Source organism: Meriones unguiculatus, chromosome 14 (assembly GCF_030254825.1).
Source record: "Meriones unguiculatus strain TT.TT164.6M chromosome 14, Bangor_MerUng_6.1, whole genome shotgun sequence".
NCBI lineage: Eukaryota > Metazoa > Chordata > Mammalia > Rodentia > Muridae > Meriones > Meriones unguiculatus.
Genome location: NC_083361.1, coordinates 30924079 through 30941361, shown reverse-complemented (window position 1 = coordinate 30941361; position 17283 = coordinate 30924079). Strand labels below are relative to the sequence as shown.

The 17283-nt window shown below is 44.3% G+C and overlaps 1 protein-coding gene across 1 annotated transcript; it reads right to left on the bottom strand.

The window, feature by feature from the left end:
- Positions 1-5346: 5346 nt before the first annotated feature.
- Nlrp10 (NLR family pyrin domain containing 10) lies at positions 5347-14006 on the bottom strand. The gene is made up of 3 exons (XM_021661960.2): positions 13968-14006; positions 9107-9402; positions 5347-7528 (listed from the first exon to the last, which is right to left on the bottom strand). The coding sequence occupies exons 2-3, from the start codon at positions 9375-9377 to the stop codon at positions 5781-5783; spliced, it is 2019 nt and encodes a 672-aa protein (XP_021517635.2). The 5' UTR covers positions 9378-9402; positions 13968-14006; the 3' UTR covers positions 5347-5780.
- Between the last annotated feature and the right edge of the window lie 3277 nt (positions 14007-17283).

The window sequence follows — 17283 nt, the reverse complement described above, 5'->3', positions numbered from 1 at the left end:
AAACCAGAAACTGATAGAAGTTCATATCATATCTAAGTCCATCTGAGAGTTAAAATAAAACCGAATAAACTGAGTGGCTTGTGAACAAGAGAAATTTATTTTCCATAATCCTAGATGTGGAAGTCTGAGATTAAGGTGCCAATGAATTCAGTATCTGCAGAAAGCCCTATTTTGTTCAGCCAGAATGACCTACAATAGCCATACTTTCAGTTTTGGGTAAGTGAGTTTTTTAGGTAATGGTAAGCCAAAGTGGAGGAGAGAGACAGAGACAGAGAGGCAGAGAGAGAGATTAGATAAAATGTTTACAACATCTAGCAGAAAACAACTTGAAGAAGTTGGGGCAGTCTCCAGCTAACTGGACTTTCCAGTTGAGTGCCCATGGCTGAACTTCTTGCTCTCTTTCTCACTGTGGGGATCTTATATTGTAAACAATAATATCTGTTAGAAATATTTTCCCTTCCAGCTATTATTAGACATAGTGGTTTTACACTTGGGTTGTTTTGACCAGCATTTTACAGTGTTAGGAAGACCAGCCTATCTCTAAACAAGTGGCTTTGGAGCACACTTTACAGCAAACATACTTGGGTCTATAAAGCAGTAGGCACAGCCCCACTTTCAGAGTCAGCTTCTCCATGAGCTCAAAAGAGTACAGGACAGCTTACCAATATAATGTACACTATAGGCCCACTTACTGCTTCATGGAAAGTCATCCCTTTGAAGAAGAGGCAGGTGGCTTGCCAGGCTTTCTTAGCTAAGTCCACTGTCATGAGTGTGCTATGCCCAAAAAGACTGACATTTGGCATTTTATTATCTTTCCACAGTGCAGGAATTTATTGAACAACAAATGTATATGTTACATAAGTTTAGTTGGCTACATTTTACCATGTCATCCAACTTTCCCTTGACAGCTGCCTGTCAATAAACACAGGATCTTTTTTCTCCCAATCTTTATCTCTGTAGAGGGAAGTTCCCAGAAAGCTATGACAAAAGTTGATGGACTGAGTAGAACTCACTGATTACTAGACTTACATGAAGGAGTTCGAATGTTGCTGGTCCAGTGTCTAATTAAAAATCATCTGGGGCCATCCTGGCCCCTTAGATAACCATTATCCTCTTCTACATGTGACTTAATGCTCTTGGTACCATCTCAGAAAAACTTTTGAGAAACATCAATTTAGCAGACCACTAGTTTCCACTAGCTCAAAAACTGGGAGTATCCTCAGAATGCATCTGAGGCCTGTAGCACAGATCCCTCCATCCTGCTAGAACTGGCCTAGCTGATGTTTCCACTGCTGTATTTGGAAAGTGTCTTGATTTATAATGTTCTTTATTCTGTTACCATGGAACTGTTACCATGTTGCAATGGGATTTGAGGAAATCTGAACCTATGTTCCTGGACCATAGTCTCTCATATTCGGCTTCAGAATAAACCATATGGTTTTCTCCTTGTTGTAATGAAATCTGTGTTTTTTCATCAACATACAAATATTAACTCTAAGATCACATACTTACTGCGTGTATGTGGTGTGTGTGTATGTGTGGGTTACAGAATAGCTACCAAAGAGTAAAAGAGGCCACAGGAGAGTTCAATAATTTTAAAGAAGCTTTGGTAGATGCAGAAAAAAATGATAAAAGTGCAAAGATAGTCACTGCAGTGGATAGATAGATATTGGAAACTCAGATGGAGAATGCTAGAGACAAGGCGGAGACAAGCCACAGGGCCACCGGGTTGATCCAAGCCTTAGTGTCGAGAACTGCAGAAGTGAGCTACAGGACTCTGGAAGTCTAAAAGCAAGGTCAGAGACCAAAGGATCGTGGAAGCAAGGTGTAAGACCACACCCAGAGGGGTGAACAGACGGGTAGGCGTGCACTGGAATTGATAGTATCTATGGGGAGGACTGAGCTGAGCTGGGATTCTTGCTTCTCAGGAGCAAGAGGCTTGAACCAGATTGAGGGGTCTCCCCTTTCCTTTCTTACCCCTACATCTCTCTGCCTTTCTGTCCTGTCTCAATGCTTATTTTGCTCTTAAGAACGACATGTTTGTTAGCCTGTGCCTCGCACAGTGCCTTAGAGTCATGCTACCTCTGCACTCATAGAAGTGAAGCCAAATACTCCTCCATACAATGAGGTCACCTGGGGCAAGGCAAGGCCCAAAGATTTCATTTTACTGTATTTACTGCAGACATAGCCTGATCTCAACAGGCACTGACCTCAGCTTCCTAACCTTCTTCTCATGTGGGAGATTAAGACTGATTCACGCATTGTGGATAGGAGGCCACCAAACTACACAACAAATGGTAATGACTGATTATGAGTAGTGGTGGAAAGGCCACACAACCACACAACAGAAGATGGATTTATTCATAAACCACAACAATACCAGGAAAGGTACCAAACAGAAGCAAATTCATTATGGATCCCTGGCAGCAGTTCACAGCCATGAAACTGATGGCTTCTGTGGACAGAAAATCACTGAAAGGAAATATCTGTGGTAGTGAAGATTCTAGCTCAACCAACCTAACCAGATTCTTCCTCAAGGCAGACCTTGGTGATGAGCTATCACCTGAAGGGCCACAGAGGGCAAAGAACCTGATCAGACATCCAGGGCAATTGGCTTCATAGGGCATGAGTTTCTGTGAGGCAACTTAACAGGATTCTTGCTGAAACTGGACTGTGCAGGTCTGGCAAGAAGTTGAAAGTAGAACCTAGAGGAGCTGGAATAAAGTTGATTAAGAAGAGAGTCTTTTTAACCAGGTATGGTGATACAGGCCAGTAGTCCCAGCAATGGGAATTGGAGACTGGAGAATCAAAAGTTCAAAGTCTACAGGCTGAGTGACTACAGAGTGAGTTATGTAGAGGCCAACCTGCACTATATTAAACCCTGTATCAAAAAAAAATAAAAGTTTTTGTTGCTTATCAAATCTAATTTTTCCACTGTCTATTATTTTTCAGGAAGTATTACCCATAGTTATAAACTGCTAGTGTAGTATAGAAAAAGAGATGATTTTTTTTTTTTGCCAATCCAGTAGGTTTTTCAGTTAGAGTGAACCCTGTAATAAAATGTAGGTGAATGAAAAAGACAAATAGCTTATTAATATGTAGAGTTAATGTGTATATACAAGAGGCTCCTAAGGAACAAGGTAGCTCTGAAGTCCAGTTTATAGAGTGCTTTCAGCAATGAAGCAAAGTTTTAAAGAAATGATAGGACAGAACAAGAGAGGTGGCTTAGTGCTTAAGAGGACTCCCTGCTCTTACAGAGGACTTGAGTTCAATTCCCAGCACCCACTCGCACTGTAACTCTAGCTCCAGGGGATCCAGTGCCCTTTACTTTCCTATGCAGGCACCAGGCATATGCACATGCACATAAACACATTTAAGTAAATATTTACACACATAAAATTTTAAAGATAGTCTTTATTTTAAAAAAAAAAAGAAGAAATGGCAAAACTCAAACCATTTTGAGTTTCTATGAGTGACAAATAAAAGGCAAAGAAACATCCAATAATTAGTTAGTTTAGAGATGGGCCAGGTCATCTGTGCCTGTAACCCCAGCTACTCTGGATACTGAGGCAAGAAGATCGTGAATTTGAGGCCTCTTGGGGCTACAGAATGAGTTCAAGGATAATCTGGGAAGCAGTGAAATGCTCTCTCCCAAAAAGGTAGCTAGGGAAGTGAAAGAGGGATAGGAACATAACATACTGGCCTAGCGCATGTGAGGCTCAGGTTCAGTCCCAAGTACAGAGTGGCTAACTATTTATGGAAGCCTGTTAGTGTAGATCCCCTAAGACCATCTCTAGGCTCATGGGAGTTCTCGTTTCCAGTAGTTAATTTTTCTGGTAGAAGGGGCTAACTTGGCAGAAAAGGGTGGAAGACACCATCATCTATCTTTGTAAATCTATGTCCTTTTATTCTGTGTTGAATTTTCAAGGTTCTGTGTTCATTGTGGTAAAGTCTGGACGAATGGTCCCTGTCTTGCTTACATAGCTTAACCCTACAGCTTAAAGCTGAAAAAAAAATCTTCAAATATTTCTGGGAGCCATCTCTGAAATAAGCTTTTTACAGGATAGAAAGTATTCTCCTCCATAAAAAAACTTTAACAAAGAGGTCATCAGAATTATTTAACTCTACTTAATTTTCTGGTGTATGTTAGCACCAGTAGCAACAGAGGGAGGAAATATTCATGATGGCATTAGTAGAAAGAACAGCATAATTATAATTCCCACATCTTGGAGATGCAGGTACAGGGTCAGAAGTTCAAGGTTAACCTCAACTACAGAGTAAGTTTGAGGCCAGCCTGGACTACCTGAGACCCTGTTTCAAAATAAAAATAATAGAGCCAGGAATGTTTAAAACTAGAAATCAAATCGAGTTTCTTTTTATTGTCTTCTGGCTTTTTTGTAAAAGTATTGGGTCATTTAATCTTTTGATCAAGCCAGTTTGAATTAAATGTGGCTTCTTGGTGAAATCTTTGAACATGTCTAAAGTCATAATTGTGTGTTAGGTTCATATTGCTTAAACAGGCCTCCCTTGCATCGTGAACATTCAGGGATATGGCTGCACACCTGTTTCATTATTCCCAAGTCATCCATGACATTCAAGAGTTAGTATTCTGGGAGCACCACTTTTTGGGAGACAACATGGCCTAGCTCACGCAGACTGTTTCTTATCCATGTTCTATGTATACACACAATCTGTGGGTTCAACTTACCATGGACTTGATTGTCAAATGCCAAGCCAACACACTCATGATTTGGAAACTATGTAACAGTTAGGGCTACTGTGTCCTAAGTTCACCATTCAAGGCTGAGTTCCTTGGACCCAGACATCTGGGCATGTACGGCAGATGACTGGAATTGCTGCCTGTGGGATCAACTCATGGGGAAAAATAAGAAAAGCAAGAGTCTTGGTTGTAGGTTTTCTGTGGGGCCCTAAGGGACCCAAACTCAGTGGCACTGGGGGCAGAATGGCCACTAGGCAGGACTACGGGTCTTGCTGGCAGCCTATTCAGGCCTGTGATATGAGGGCCGAGAACTTTCTGAGGAACCTAAGAAATAGATGAGTCAAGTTCCTCAACTATGAAATGAGTTCAATCAGCTCATTATACCTAAGCAAGAATCCTTTTCTTTGTTTTCCTTCTTCTCTATAGAGAGACCAACAACAGGAAAGGGTGATGTACCCATTCTTGGAACTGCAACATCTTTGCATTTTAAAAAAAGTCACTTAATGGCATAGCTGGGACTAACAGTGATCATACTGGTACAGAATTAAGTCAAGTCAATGCAAAGTAGAAATTCCAAGACCAGTGTTTAGGGCCATGATCACCCATGACCCACTTCTAATAAAAGAGTAGTATGGAAGCCTCTAGAAAGAATAGGAAGCTACTCTTTATTTAAGCAACACGTGAACACAAATACAGAGTCAAGAGGACTTTCCATTATTCCCCAGCATATTTCCTACACATGTTGGCAGATGTGTTCCATATATACCCACATTTTACAGAATGCATATGATTCTCACTCTATTAAACAATTCATTTTATTTGAAAAGAGTCTAATGTCAAGATTAAAGTCTTAGTCAATGGCATTAGCACAGAAGGGGATACTCAATGACTTCACACTACAGGAGGTGCTGAAAAGCTCAGGTGAGGGATGCTAATTTAGAAACTTCAGATATCCCTGGCAAGCGCTGGTTGCTTCCAATGAGCCATTCATTGCACATGTTATGCCAAGTCTCCTGGTCCTTGATTATGTAATTCTTTCCTCTATTTGTCTCTGTGTCCTTCACTCCCTCTGCCACTCATTCATCTGCTCTCTCAACTCTCCATCTGTTTTAACTCTCTGTCCTTCCCCATCCTCCTGTCTCTCCACACAACCATCCTCTTTATCCTTCATCTCTATATGCCCCTTTCCTCTGCTTGTCAGCCTACTGTTTCTGACCTTCCGGGCTGGCTCCTCTGTCCCCCTGCTTTTCCCGTTAGAAGCTTTCTTTTGTTTCCTTGTGCGATTATCAATTTCCAAGACAGGGCTTTGCACCTGGCCCTTACCAAAGCTGCTGCTCACTGAAAACCCCTTACCAGGGTTCTTTTCAACTGAATGTTGTATGTTGAAGATGACATCTTTCATCTGGATACTTTGTGTGAGCTTCTTTATTTTAGAATCATAGAGAGAGAATTCCAAATCCCATGACCTGTTGTACTTTACGGCTTCTATTTGTTCTTTAAAATGCTTCAGATCCTGTCTTACTGAGGGAGCAATTTTAAAGCAGAACTTCAGCCCCAAGCTCAAGGTGCTGTCTGTTTTCAACATGTCAAATAAGAACTGCAAACTGAGAGTTACTTCTTCGAATTTGTCCAGTTCCACCAGCTTAGCTACTTCTCTGCATGTTGCCTCCCCCAGCTGACCCTGGTCCTCCTTCACCAGGAAGGACATGGCATAGAAAAATTCCTGAAAGCTGATATGGCGAAAGCTGTAGAGTTTCTTGATGCCACGCCCCTCACGGTAGTCGAAGCTGTTCAGGAAAGCAGTGAGGCTGGGGCCATCTAGGCTGTGCTTTCTGAGGACATCTTCTTCAAAGAGCAGCCTCTGTTGTTGGATCCCCTCGGCGGCCAAGGAGCACAGACTTCTCAGGACCTTGTGCCGGGTGAGCTCAGAGCTCTCCGCATTGCCATCAGTGGGTAGGAAGGTGGACACATAAGCCGTAAAAATGTCTGTACTGTTGCTAGGTGTCTCTGAGACTTCTTGGCCTCTTGTCATCCTCCTCTCCAGCCAGGAGCAGACCACCCAGCAAATGCCCGGAACTTGGCATGCTTTATAGAGAACAGCGTTGTTTTGCACAAACTCAAAGGCATTCCTTGCTTGCTCCTTGTCCGAAAAATAAAAGCTGAAGTAGTTCTTCCTCTCCTCCTCAGAGAAGCCTAACACATGGAAATGTCGCCGTTCACCCAGTATAGGCTCCAGACTCTGCAAAGCAGGAGGCCTAGTGGTGATGAGAAGAAAGCACGACACCTCCCTTCTGCTAATCAGAATGCGTAGTACGCACTCCGCACGACTGGACTTCTGTAACTCGTCATAGCCATCCAGGATGAACAGGAGTCGCTTCTGCTCCCTCAGAATCTCTGCGACCGGGGCCTGATCATCTCCGCAACACCAGCAGATGAGGTTGGGCAGGTCGCACTCGGGCAGCAGGGCCATTTCTCTACAGCTCACGTAGAAGACATAATCAAACCGGCCTAGGCTCGGGGTCCCTTGGGCCCAGTCCTGCACCAGTTTTTTGACCAGGGTTGTCTTTCCAGTGCCCGCTGAGCCTCGAATCACCACTGTGGGCAGGGTTGAGTTGGACTCCGCCTCTGGAGTGAATAAAGCCTCTACCTGGACAGGTTTCAACTGTTCCAGGTCAGAACAGGACTGTGATCCCGCACTCCCTGAGCCAGACGTGGCTACCAGGAGCAGCTCGTGGTAGCTGCTGTTAATATCCCAGTCTTGCCTCTCTTTCAAGCAGCGCACATGCTCCCGGTAGATTTCTCTGTAATCTGAGTAACACAAATGGGGTTCCGAGTGTTGAATGGGAACAACAATAACAGGCAAAATAAACCCTTCAAACCCTAAGTTTGCTCTTTAGTCTCATCAGCTGCTCCTCTCTAACTTGTATTGCTTTGAAGATTATATTTGTGGCTTCATGAAGTGAAACTGTGGTGCGAGCACACGTGGGGTGGGGGCATGTTTTGTGAGTATATTTGTATCTACACATGCTCGTAAGAATATGCTGACAGAGGGTGTACATTGTGTGGAAGAAGGGGAATGCATATCTCAACATGTGTGTGTGACAATGTGTACATTCTTGAGAAGTCCTGTGAAATCGCATGGGGCCAGGTGAGGACAAAGAGAAGAGAGAAGTTAAGCTGAAAACTTAAGTAACTGGAGTCTGCTCCTGGTAAAGACGGTGGGCCAGAGCTAAAGACAACCCACCAGCTGAGTAAAGCCATGACTTTAGGACCTCACTTTCTCCCTTTCCCTCCCCTCCCCTCCTCTCCCTTTCCTCCCCTCTCCTCTCCTCCTCTCTTCTCCTTTCTCTTTCTCCTCCTCTCCCCACCTCCATTTGTGTGTATCTGTGAATGTGTGTATGTGGCAGATAAAGTTCCTCAGGTGCGGGCTGGGGTTTCTCGTGGAGTCAGGGGCTCAAGGAGACTAGGCTGGCTAGCCAGTAAGTTTACTAGACCCTCCTGTCTCTGCCTTCCCAACACTGGGATTATAAGTGGTTCACACCTTTAACCTCAGTGCTGGGGAGGCAGAGGCAGGTGAATCTCTGTGAGTTGGAGGCCAGCCTGGTCTACCCAGTGCCAGGAGCCACTTCCAGAACAGCCAGGGTTGTTATACAGAGAAACTCTGTCTCAGAGAAACAAAAAATAAAAAAACAAAATAGAAAAAACAAAACAAACAAATGAAAAACACCACGCACCATCACATGCTCAGCTAAAAAAAAAAAAAATCATGGACTCCGCTATTTGAACTAAGGTTCTTACACTTGTGTTCCAAGCACTGACATCATCCTAGCTTGTCTGCTTCCATTTCTACAGCTTGGGAGGTCTCAGGAATGAAAGGAAACTGGAAACAATTACAAGTGCCCACAGCGCCCCTCAACCTGCATCCCAAAAGAAGGAGCAGGCGGCTATTTCGCTCCATTGCTGTCTAGGTTCACACTGTCCCACCGACCCCTCTGTAAAGAGCAGCCTCACTGCCTTTTACGGGGGGTGGGGGGGTGACCCATATAGCCTGATGCTGTTCTCCTAGTGAGAGGAAATCACTCCACCAACACTGTGCCGCATCAGCATGCCCCTTCTACGTGCCCTCCCCTTCTCCAGTATCTCCACGTGGCAACTACAGGCAGGAAGAGGGGCGCTTTAGTCTTAAGATGATCCTGTCATCAGCCCAGGATCTGAAAACAGCATTCTTCAGAGTTCTTATCTGAAGACTAAGATTCTGGGAGCTCTGGGGGTCCCAAAGGACTGGGCAGCTTAAGGAAAGGCATAAATTACAGACTATAAGAGTCTGTGGGGTACCTGGGGTATCTTTGGTGCTACCCTCACTTCTATCCCTTGGGCTGCACTCACCATTCAGACAAACCTGGCTGAGGTAGTCTACGAGCTCCCTCAAGTTCATGGCCTGCAAGCTCCTGCTCAGCACTCTCACAGCTTCCTGTGCTCCATACATTGAAATCAGTTTTGAGGCCAGCTCCACCTGACTCAGACCCTCCAGTTCCCCTCGGGCCAGAGGGGTCACATCCCGTAAGTGGAACTTCAGCATCTTGAAGCTTTTCTCCTCAAGGTCGTTCAAGGCCCAGAGCAATGCCTCCTGGGGGCTGTTGGCCCGTGCCAAGGCCATGGAGGTCAGAGTTCAGCCTAGCCCCCTGAAAGTGAGAAGTAGTGAGACAGTGATGAGTGGGGGCCTGGAGACAACCCAACCACCCTACCTTCTGGGTGCCTGGCAGTCTATGGAGCAGAGGTCCCAGGTGGGGTTGGGGTGGGGATGGGTTCAGGAGACCACATAAGTGTGCAAACCTTCAAGAAATGCAAGTGAATGGGACAGCAGGAGAAACTGACTAATCATCCCTGCCCCATCAGCATGTGTGATAATGTGGGTAACTGTGTAGTAAGTGATCCCCACTTCCTTCCTTTCTTCTTGTATACATTTGTATGGGTGTGTGTGTGTGTGTGTGTGACAGAATCTCATATAGTCCAGGCCAACCTCAAAGGTTTTTCTATTCTGATCCTCCTGCCTCTACGTCCTTAGTACTGTGGTTACTGTCATGTACCACCACACCTGGCTTTATAGGGTGCAGGAAATTGAACCTAGGGATTCATGTGTGTTAGCTAACCACTCACCCAACTAAGCAATATCCCGAAATACCCATAGGCACTCTTAAATTACACTCAATGTCTCCTTAAACTATCACTGAGGGGGGAAAATGTTTTTAACATTTCAAAAGTGAGCTTTCCCATTATGAATGTTTCCAGATCTTGCACATATCTGCTGAGACCACAAGGACAGGAGGATAAGAAATCTCCACCCTTAGTCCACGCCTCACACACCAGCATCATGAGCTCAGCCACTCATGGGATACAAAGTTGGCCTCTAATTTAGGTAAGGAGACGAGTTCAAATAAGATGCTACTCTTAATTTGCACTAAGGGACTTCTTCAACTCAGCATTTACTAAAGGGAAGGAGCATGACAGTGATCAAGAGAAAGCCTTCAGCACCCAGGAACCACATACAAAACATATCTAAAGTCGCATGGAATCCATGTGGAAGTGTGCCTGCAGGTGCTCAAAGTAATCTTTAGGAATGGACTTGGTGAGACTCACATGTCAGCATTTTGACTGAATATCAATGAAAGGATGAAAACCCTCAGAACCACGTTGGCATGCAGGGACTCTTGCTGGAGGTCTTAGGCCAATTGAAGAAGTGGGATGGCAGAAGCAGGGCTGTTATCCCCAAGGCGTCAAGGATAAAAAAAAAACAAACAGGGGATCCCCTGCAAAGCTCTGATTCCGGGGAAGCTAATTCCAGGAGGACACGAACACAACAGCAGAGCCCTAGGCTAGTCAAGCTCGGCTTGAGGAGCTGGAGGTGGGAAGATGACTCAGCTCCCTGGTGCAAGAAGACAAAAAGCCACCTGTTCAGGAGAGATGAGACAGGCCCATCCAAAGGCCAAGCCTGGGTCCTCTTATCCGAAATTCCCCAGTCTGTTACCATCTGGTGGGATTAGAATTAAAAGCAAAGGTGTGAATTCTCAGACCCACTCTATCTACAGGCCCAGTTGGGGCAGGGGCAGGATGAAGGACCTCAGTGAGCAGGGAAGCAGAATTCAGATCTGTCCGTTGGCATGAGCAATTTTTCACCAGAGTACAACTTGACCTCATTTTTCAAGAATTAAACTTGAGAAACAAGGGAGGGACCAAAGGCATGCGCTATTATGTTGCCAAAAGAAAAACAGCACAGAAGATGTCCCACATCCCTCCCTGAAATGACTTGCCCTCCTTACAACTTGACGCTAGACCAGACTGGGGCAGTTTGACAAGAGATAGAGTAAGTGGAGCACTGTCACTGTATCCTCTGCCACTGTATCATTGCTTCAAATTGGTGAAGCCACTGCGGGATGTGCTCTGGCAACATGGAAAAGGAAGAAAACAGGAATTCTGTGAAATGAAAGTTTTAATGCATTCCTCAGTGTGCCTAAAGAGCAGCTGGTCAGTTGGCCTAGAGAGCAGAGGATTCCCTAAATCTCTCTACAACCAAAGAATGAATACAGAAGTTGTGGTATAATTACACAAAGGAATACTACTCAGCTGTTAAAAACAAGGAAATCATGAAATTTGCAGGCAAACGGTGGGAACTAGAAAAGATCATCTTGAGTGAGGTATCCCAGAAGCAGAAAGACATGCATGGTATATGCTCACTTATAAGTGGATACTAGCCATACTATAGGACAAACATACTAAAATCTACAGACCTAAAGAAGCTAAACAACAAGGAGGACCCTAGGAAAGTTTCTTAATTCTCATTCAGAAGAGCAAACAGGATAGACAGCAGAATCAATAGAAGAGGGGGAATAGGACAGGAGCCTCTCACAGATGTCCTCTAAAAGACTTCATGGAGCAGTGGATTGAAGCAGATGCAGAGCCTCACAACCAAACTTAGGACAGCTTAAAGGGAGTCTTATGGTAGAAGGGGGGGATAGAAAGACCCAGAGGGGACAGGAGCCCCACAAGGAGTCCAACAAAGACAAAAAATGTTGGGCCCAGACAGAATTTCAAAAACTCATTGCATCAACCAAGGACCATGCATAGAGAGGACATAGCCCCCCTGCTCAGATGTAGCCCATAGACAGCTCAGTCTCCATGTGGGTTCCCTAGTAACGGAAGGAGACAGTCTCTGCCATGAACTTTGTTACCTGATCCTTGATCACTTCTCCCTGGTGATGCAGCCTTGCCAGGCCACAGAGGCAGAGAATCCAGGCAGTCCTGATAGGACCTGATAAGCTAGGGTCAGACAGTAGGGGAGGAGGACTTCCCCTACCAGTAGACTAGGGAGGAGGGATAAGGGAGGAAACAGGAGGGAGGGTGGGACCAGAAGGAAATAAGGGAAAGGGAGGGTGCTACAACTGGGATACAAAGTGAATAAATTGTAATAATAATAATAATAATAATAATAATAATAATTTTTAAATCTCCCTACATTTGAAGCAGTTTCTCCAAATGATTGCCTTCAAGATGAAAAGAACAGTGGGTTGGAAGTTTAACTGAGGCCTTTGTCTTTCTGAAAAAGCTATGGAGAGACAACCAAAGGTGCAAAAAACAATAAGTTAGCAGAAAAATAGAAATGAAACTCAAGTAAATATTTTATGAGAAACAAAAGACTAAGACATAAAACAGAGTAAAGTGCAGCACTCAGGTGAACAATATTTGCATAAAAATAATAGAGTAACCATAGAATAACTAAACTCTATAATATAACCACAATAAAAAAAAATGGAAGTAGAGATACTAGATAGATGACTTCATGCTTAAGATCTCTCTCTGGCTGTTCTTCCAGAAGAGTTGGGTTCAGACATGGCAGCTTACAAGCATCTATAACTCTAACCTGAGGGGATCCAATATCCTTTTCTGGCCTCTAAGGGCACCAAGCAGGCACATGATGCAGAGATACACATACATGCAAAACACCTGTACACATAGAGTAAATTTTTTTAAAAATTAGAAAGAATGGTAATGAAATAATTAAGATTATCAACAGGTGACACCTAAAAGTGGTCAAAAAGCAGCTGTGGGCATGTGCTATTTAGAAGTACAGAGATGAAAGGCGACAGAGAGATGGTTCCATGTGTAAGAGCACTGTCTGTGTAAGCGTGTACACCTGAACAGCAAGCATGAGGACTTGAATTCATATTCTAGCACCTAGGTAAAACCAGAGGGTGGGTGCATGAGAATGGCTGGGGCTTGTTGCCCCTAGCCCAGCTCCAAGCTCAATGAAAGATCCTGTCTCAGAGGAACACAGTGGAGACTTGAACATGACGTCTGACATCCTCTGGCCTGTGCATACACAAAGTACATACACTCACACGTGTATACACACACAAAACACAGTAGTGTGTGTGTGTGTGTGTGTGTACACAAAGGCATAAGAGTTAAAAATCTAAAGTAGTTGTCAAGAGGATGAGGATGACAAGGAAGATGAAAACTTAAGACACAGACTGTAATGAGGGGAATTTCTGATGTACACATCCATTGTTGTGATAAAAAATAGGTCACAGAGAAGAGGAGGCAACGTGTGTAGACAGGTTCTTCAGAAAACTTGGCAATGAAGAAACTCTGCAGTGATGGGGAAGCACAGACCAAAAGGAAAGGTCTTTGCTTTCACTTGGAAAGGCAGGTAGTTTTCAATGCCAACGAAAAGCAACCAAAGGAGGGATCTGGATAGAAATCCCAGGAGGGGGTGGGCATTGAAAACAGGGACTGGATTAGGATCCTAAGCAAAGGCAGAAGCCTAGCTTTTCAGTGAGAAGGGCTGTTAGAAAGTGAGGTAACCGTGTAGGTTTTACGGTCAGAAGATGAGTGTGGGCATGTCTGATAGATGCTATACTCTATATGATGTATGGCTAACAGCATTTCCAAAGAGCCTGAAGGATGTAGTGATAGAAGGGGGAAGAATCCAGGAGATAAACACTGGAAGCCCTCTCACCTGTGCACCTTTCTCCCTTCCCCAAGTCCCAGTGATGATGCTCTGAGTACTCCCGGAGTCCAGGGGAAATGGCAGGAATGTGAACTGACTTGCTTAAAGCCTTAGCCAAGCTCAAGCTAGAAACAGAAACCAGAGCACCAGAGATCAAGACCAAGAAGCCAAGATGAAAAAATAAAAAAGAATAAGATATGAATGACTGTCAGGATAGGACGACAAAGAGTGGAGGCCACTTACTGCACCAACGCCAGATCTCAAGGTCTAAGTCACCGTGCCAGAGATTCTGAGTAACACCTAAGTATTTATAGAAACAGGAACTGAGTTTAATTGGAGGGGCGGAGGCAAGAGAGAAATGATGTTAACCCTGTCCTGGCTAAAGATAAAGATGATGACTAGAGAAACTGAATCCCCAAAAGAAAGAAGATAAAAATGGGGGAAGTGGGGATCAAGGGTAGAAACAGAGATAGAAAAAGTGAGGGGAGAGATATATGGAGACATGAAACATATAGACTGAGTAGAACAAAAAACAGAAAAGAGGCAAGAGCAGGATGCTGGCTAGAATCTATATGGTTTCCTTTTAATCCTTGAGATGGGTTAGGTAAGCAACCTGTAGGCCCCCTTCATATTGCTCCCTGGTAGAGATGATCCTGTTTTCTTTTTCAAGCATGACTTCTCATGCACTACTCCCCAGGGTAACTAGAAGGCGACATGTGATAGTTAATTTTGTGCACCCCAAACTTTGGTCCACATATCACTGTGAGTTTCTGTGAGACTGTACTCGGGATGAGACTATCACTTGAATCAGTAGCTGACAAAAAGCCAAATGTGCTCCCTAATGCGGGTGCCCCTTACCCCATCAGATGAGGCCTAAACAAAAGAAAACCCCTGGCCCTCTCATGAATAAGAAGGGTCTCCTCTTAGGTTTATACAGGCCATCTTTGCCTCACGTGTGTGTGTGTGTGTGTGTGTGTGTGTGTGTGTGTGTGTGTATACATATGTAAAAATAAAATTCTCAGAGTAAGTAGTATAGGACAGGGGGAGGACTAAAGAGAGGGTAGAGGTAGGAGTAAATACCACCCAAGTATGAAGAATCTACACCACAAAAAACCTTCTTAAAGGAGATGGGGGGATGGTTCATTTTGTAAGAGCAATTGCTGTGCTGAACTTGAAGACCTGAGTTAAAATCCCAGCACCCATAGGAAAAGCCACGTGTGTTAACATGAGCCTTAATCCCAGCATTGCAGATGACAAAACAGAACGGTTCCTGGGGCTTGCTGACTACCAGCTCCCAGTTTAGTGAGAAACCCTGTCTCAAGGGAATAAGGCACAAAGTGATGGAGCAAGACAGAGCAGGACACTCAGTGTCCTCCTCTGGCCTTCATATGCACACTGATGAGTACACACACACAATCTGAAGAAGAGGAGGAGGAGGAAAAAGAAGAAAACTAGCTGGTGGTGACACATACCTTTAATCCCAGCACTGAGGAGGCAGAGGTAGGCAGATCTCTGAGTTCGAGGACAGCCTGGTCTACAGAGAAAGGTTCAGGACAGCCAAGGCTACACAGAGAAACTCTATCTTAAAAAAAAGGAAGGAAGGAAGGAAGGAAGGAAGGAAGGAAGGAAGGAAGGAAGGAAGGAAGGAAGGAAGGAAGGAAGGAAGGAAGAACTTCTTACATTACTTAATCTGAGAAGGATCATGGATTTTCTCTGGCCTTCTGATTCAAACAGAAATGTTGGTTCATGGGGTTTGAGCCTGCTGGCTTTCAGAATTGAGCTAATAACTCCAGTACTGCTGAGGCTCCAGCCTCCTGGCTGAAGATAACAAAATGTGTCATTTTAAAATGTCTCATTTTTTTATAATCACAAATGCTTTTTTAAGATTTAAAAAAAAATGTTTAATTGTGTATGTATGTGTGAGAGAGTACGTACATATGCATGCAACTGCCTGTGAAGGCCAGAAGAGGGCATGGGCTCCCTGGAACTAGAGCTGCAGGTGGTGGTGTGCTACCGAGTGCCCCTTTCTCTTTGCTGGAACCCAACTCAGAACCTCTGTAATAGCAGTACTCTCTCTTGACTGTTGAGCCATCTCTCCACCATCTCAATTTTTTTTTTATAACATAGGAGTTGTTGGTTTGTTTGGTTTAGTTTTGGTTTCTCAAGACAGGGTTTCTCTGTGTAGCCTTGGCTGTCCTGGACTCACTTTGTACACCAGGCTGGCCTTGAGCTCTGCCTGCCTCTGCCTCCCAGAGTGCTGGAATGGCGTGCGCCACCATGTCCAGCTATAACATAGGAATCTTCATAATCAGTCCCTGACCCTACTTAGAGATCGATGTTTTCTTTGGATCTTGACATCTAGTCACCAAATAATCTCCTTCACCTTTAGTCCTCTGCACTAACTGTTCACTCCACCAGAAGGGCTTTCCCTTCAAAGCCTCAAATAATAGCTGGCTGCCCAAAATCTTCAAGTTTCCATCCCAATTTGATATCCTCATTGTGACCTACCCTGACCCTTCACAACTCCTGATGCCCTCATAACCTCCACTTATCATCTTTCTCACAGCACAATTAAACAATAATAATTACTGTGAATCATAACACTTTCTAACATAATGTAGGATTTACCTAGTACTTTTCTTTCCCCAGGAGAATGCAAACCTGTGCCTGGTTCATATTAAGCATTTAAATTGTTGAATGAATATGCCTCCTTAGTGATACCTTTGAAGCCATCACAAATACAGCACTGTTGGCCAGGCACAGTGATTCATGTCTAGAATCCTAGCATTCAAGAAGCAGAGGCAGGGAGGTTGATGTGAGTTTAAGGCCAATATGACCTATCAAGCTCCAATGAGCAAAGACTGCAAAGTAGACATGACTCCAAATTAATTAATTAATTAGACAATGAAGCCCCTTTAAGTTACTTTGACAGTTTTTCCATTTTATTTATTTTTTTATTAATTCAATTTATATCTCGGTCATAGGCCACTCTCTCCTTTCCTCCCAGTCCCACCTTCCCTTCCACATCCCCCTTCCATATTCTGCAGAATAGGGGAGCCCCCCACCCACCAAGACACCCCAGATCATCTATTCACACAAGGACTGAGTTTGTCTTCCTCCCCTGTGGCCTGGCAGGACAATCACATCATGGGGAAGTTATCTAAAAACAGGCAACATAGTCCATGTCAGAGATATCCCCCACTCCCCTAAATAGAGAGCCCACATGAAACCTAAGATGCCCATTGGCTATTTATAAGCAGAGGACCTAGGTCCAGACCATGCATTATCTTGGTTGGTGCTTCAGACTCCATAGGTCCCTCTGGGTCCTGGTTGATTGTCTCTGATGGTCTTCTTGTGGACCTTTTGACACCTCTAGGTCCATTTATCCTTCCCCCCCTCTTTTCAAGTAGACTCCCTATGCTTTGCCCAATGTTTGGCTGTGAGTCTCGGTATCTGTTTCAAGCTGTTTCTGGGTGGAGCCTCTAAGCGAACACCTCTGGTAGGGTCCTATCTACAAGCATATCAGAGTATTGTTAATGATAAGAGTTGGCTTTCTTCC